This window comes from Sinocyclocheilus anshuiensis, unplaced genomic scaffold (genome assembly GCF_001515605.1).
Source record: "Sinocyclocheilus anshuiensis isolate Anshui unplaced genomic scaffold, SAMN03320099.WGS_v1.1 scaffold871, whole genome shotgun sequence".
NCBI lineage: Eukaryota > Metazoa > Chordata > Actinopteri > Cypriniformes > Cyprinidae > Sinocyclocheilus > Sinocyclocheilus anshuiensis.
This window is the reverse complement of record NW_015542392.1, coordinates 110,144-114,728: the sequence shown is the minus strand read 5'-3', so window position 1 is coordinate 114,728 and position 4,585 is coordinate 110,144. Positions and strand designations below refer to the sequence as shown.

Sequence of the window (4,585 nt, the reverse complement as noted above, 5' to 3'; positions counted from 1 at the left end):
GAGAGAGAGAGAGAGAGAGAGAGAGAGAGAGAGAGAGAGATAGATAAAAAATTAACAACTGTATTGTTTTAATTACAAAAAAATATATACACTACATTAAAACAATCAGAAACACTTTAAAAATGTTATTGTTAATTAAAAACAAAAACAAACTCAAAAGCAAAACATTTGGGGGCATTACAGTAATTGAGTGGCACTGCCCCTTGATTTTGGGGTGAAATACGGCGTGGACATGAAATCAGCACTGACTGTATGTGACCCTGTGAGTGAAGTGGGTGTTATAGAGACACTCACCAGGTTCTGCTCACAGAGACCCAGAAACTGCTGGAACTTTTGAGACATCAAGAGCTGAGCGCTGCCGACAGCACTGCGGACCTTCCCCAAAACTACAGCAACACAGAGAGACACAGCAGCTCACGCTCATCATCACCTCCATTTCCATTCTCTCTCCACTCATGCCAGGTTCAAACTAGGGATGTCAACGATTAATCGATTATCGATTAATTGTCGATAAGAGATGCAATCTATTAAAGCTATTGATGGTCGATTAAGCCATTTAATTTTGGGCTGCGTGCGGCTCATGCGCAAAACACGTGCGAGCGGCTGCGAGTGACGGTGACGGTATATAAATGCATCATCAATTCACTCATAATTACAAATTAAGCTTTTCATGTGATTTAAACTTTAAAAGTACATTAAAATAGAAACAACACTTAAATAGACCGTAGTATACCGGTCCACTCTGCTGTAATGACAAGGACATTTTTGCTCATGTGAAGAGGATAATCTTTTCCGTCTACATGCGAATGCGTGTAAAGTACAAGCCTAGTTAACATTATAAATAATAGTTTAACATTCAAATACATTGCAACTATGGAAACATTTGGATTTGTGCCGAATGAGAGAGGTACGTGAGCAATAACCTCCAAATACATCTAACTAAACCTGCGCTCACGATCTAATGCACTGTAAATGCCGGATTTTTTAAAACAAATAGGCCTACCGGAACGCAAAAATTCAAAATCTGACATTTTCCGGAACAGGATCCAGCAGGATCAAATTAAGTACTAGTCATAATACTCACATAAAAATGTTTGATGTTAGCAACAGTGTGTTTTGCTGCAGCAGCGCTGATGGAAGCGGTTCACTGACTGCGCAGCACAGCCACACGCGCCACAGTTACGTTTGGGATCATTTTATTTTAAATGCCATAATGTCAGTTGAAAACATTGCAATAGTGTTTTAAAATACAATAACGAGCACCACGAAACCATTTAAAGAGGCGTGTTCAGCGGTCTCCGTGTCGGGATAGGAAACAATCAACAAATTAAAATTCTCAAACGAGCTCTCTTCATTTTATCAAATGATCATAATCACATCTATTCATTTTACAATCCTGCTACTAGCATTTTATTCAGACTAAATCCCCTTTAAATCGGGTGAGAAAGCGTTTATTTGTTTTATTTTTTTTGAGTAACTTTTGCACATCCTGTCATGCCGGGCTGCATAGATGCATTTTGCAGCATTAAGGTTAACGATTAATCGATTAATTGATCATTAATTTAAACAACGATCAATCATGGAAATGATCGAAAATTGACATCCCTAGTTCAAACCTAATGACTTTAATCACCGGCTCCAGGAGCACAAATGAGCAGACAAGAGAGAGGCGTCTCTGATTAAAGCTGGTTAATGAGGGACTGATATCATCCGTTATTCATGGATCCGCTGGGCATCTGAATGAAGCTCCTGAGACAAACCTACTGCAATTAACAGCAGCTTCCTGCACATTCATTTCACTCCTAACGCCACTGAATTAAGATCTACACAAGTCTGAAAACAGGGGTTTCAGTTAAAGGGGTCATATGATGCGATTTCAAGTTTTCCTTTCTCTTTGGAGTGTTACAAGCTCTTGGTGTATAAAGAAGATCTGTAAAGTTGCAAAGACTGAAGTCTCAAAACCAAAGAGATATTCTTTATCAAAGTTAAGACTCTGCCACACCCCCCTAAAACGGCTCGTTCTAACACGCCCCCACATATCTAGGTCACTATGTGGGAATATTTGCATAATGCGCCCAAATGTTCACACAAAGAAAGAAGGTGTGGTTTCAGTAACCGCAGTTAATGTTGAAGCAGCATGTCAGGGAGACGCTGTGTTTCTCTGCGAAAGCAAAAGCACTTTATTTGGCCTCTTGACAGTAGATGCAATGAGGAATCGTTAGTTAAGATTTATTTACAACAGAACAGCACAAACCTATTTTGAAAGATGAAGCTCGCGATTATGGTAAGGGGCGTTACATTTCCGACGAGTGCTTGCGGTGTTCGGCCAATCACAATGCACTGGGTCAGCTGGCCAATCAGAGCAGACTGCGCTTGTCGGAAGGAGGGACTTTGTAGAAAACGAAGCGTTTGAGAGAGGCGGGGCATAGAGGACCTACAATAATGTACAGTATTTGAAAAATAATGTGTTTTTTGAACATTAAAGCATGTCAACATATTCTGTTACACCAAATACACAAAATAATGATCTTTAAAAAAGCATCATATGACCCCTTTAAATACGGTAGAAAAGTTCATTAAAGGTAATTATTCACAGATCGGTCAGGATGACATGCATAAACTCAATGACTTCACAGTAACCAAGTTTTACTGAAAATTGTTACCTTTAAAACTATTTAAAAACAAGTAAGAAAAAAGTACAAATTTAATTAAAGCTGAGCTGTTATAAAAATGTAGAAATATATATATTATATATATATATATATTATTACTGTCTTTTTTATAAGTATATTATACTTAGAGACACACAAATTTACATAAACACTTGTATATTTATATATAAATAAAGGTAAATAAAATATTTTTTTTTTTATCATGTACTGTATATAATGAAATAATTATATTATATAAATTATGTATTATAATAATGTCAATAATTTATTCCATCCTTCATTCAGTTATTAATGTTAATCTTTATCGATTAGTTGTTGAGTAACTAAATAGATTAACTGAACTGAAATGAATTATATATTTGAATAATTACATTGAAAATAATTAAATTGCCTCAACCCAAAAGGAACTGATTGGATAATTATTCATTGCCAATGAATTTATCTTATTTCATTGAGCAATTAAATAAATTTCCAAATAATAAAATAAATAATAATAATAATACTTCATTACATTTGTTTTTGTTATTATTAGTAGTAGTAATAGTAGTATTAATTATATCGTTATTAGGGTTGGGCATCGTTTGAATTTGATAAATTCTGATTCCGATTCCAATGTGATTAAAAAATGATATTAAACATATTTATTCTGTCTATTTTTGCAAACCATTTAGTTGCAGCTGATTACCATGAACAAAAATCAACAGGCAATATAAAAACTGGACTCGTTTAAGAACTGTTTGTGTGCAAAATAGAGCTGCATTATTCTGGATATTTTTTTTTTTTTAAATGGAAGTTTTTTTTTAATTATTATTATTATTATTTTTTTTTTAAATGGAAGAAAAAAACAATTAGACAACTAAAGTAAACAAAGATGTACTTGTTACATTACTGGATGAATCAGTGTTTTTGAACAAATCTCTTGTATGATTCAAAGACAAATACATTTTAACAGCCCCTTTTCGCCACCTACTGGCGTAACAATGTAATCGATAAATCTTTATTTAAAGTGTCAAATTACTTTCAAAAGGTGATTTACTCTATTTTAATCGCTACCATACACATCGTACACACACAGTTTATATCTGAACTATAAACTTTTATCACAGTACTTCTGTGATTATTTAAATGTTTGTAACACAGAAATAATGATACTGTGTGGCTGAAAAGACTGTGAAGCCGTTTCACTCATACATGACAGCTGCGGCAGCGTGAACGCAGATTTAAAGGAGACATATTATGCCCCTTTTTACAATATATAGGACAGAAAGCGGCTGTCACAGCATGCGAGTACTAAACTAAGTTCTCATTCACACACGAGTTTACGTTAAAAACACACATGAGTAACAAAAACAGTCGATTATGTCTGTGAAGATAAACAGCGGGGAAATAAATCGCATGTGTATATTAGATCTGTGTGGCAGCAGCAATATACAGTAAATAAATCAATAAATCCACTGCTCTCTCGTCTCCTCTGAGGCTGGGACTCTAAATAGTCTTCTGTGCTCATCTAAATTATTATCTCATTAAATTATGAATTATTTTATAAAATTATCTGTGCAGCCAATGACAGAACAGTTAGCATGTTTTGCTCAAACTTTCGCCATGGCATTAGAGCTGGTACACCGTTGTCGCTTGTGAAATCAAAATGATGGCGCCGTGGGTGCAAATTTACAGATTAAGGGGCGGTAATATTATAATGAGATCCCTTTGCCACATCACCAAGGGAGCGAAATCAGATGCGCTCGTTTTCTCAAAAAAAGGCTTACCAAAACAAAGTTACTGGGTAGGCATGGGCCGGTATGAGATTTTGACGGTATGATAACCTTAAGCAAAAATATCACGGTTTCACGGTATTGTCGTTACAGCTCTAAAATGTGTTATTTTTAAATGACTGGGTAAAAAAAAAAAAAAAC

The 4,585-nt window shown here is 35.1% G+C and overlaps 1 protein-coding gene across 1 annotated transcript in view; it reads right to left on the bottom strand.

The window, feature by feature from the left end:
• The window catches only part of LOC107692796 (disks large-associated protein 4-like), a 36,190-nt gene that overhangs the window by 3,916 nt on the left and 27,689 nt on the right, over positions 1–4,585 (bottom strand). The window contains 1 exon segment of the mRNA XM_016491989.1: positions 295–386. Within this exon segment, the coding sequence (XP_016347475.1) occupies positions 295–386 (92 nt within the window).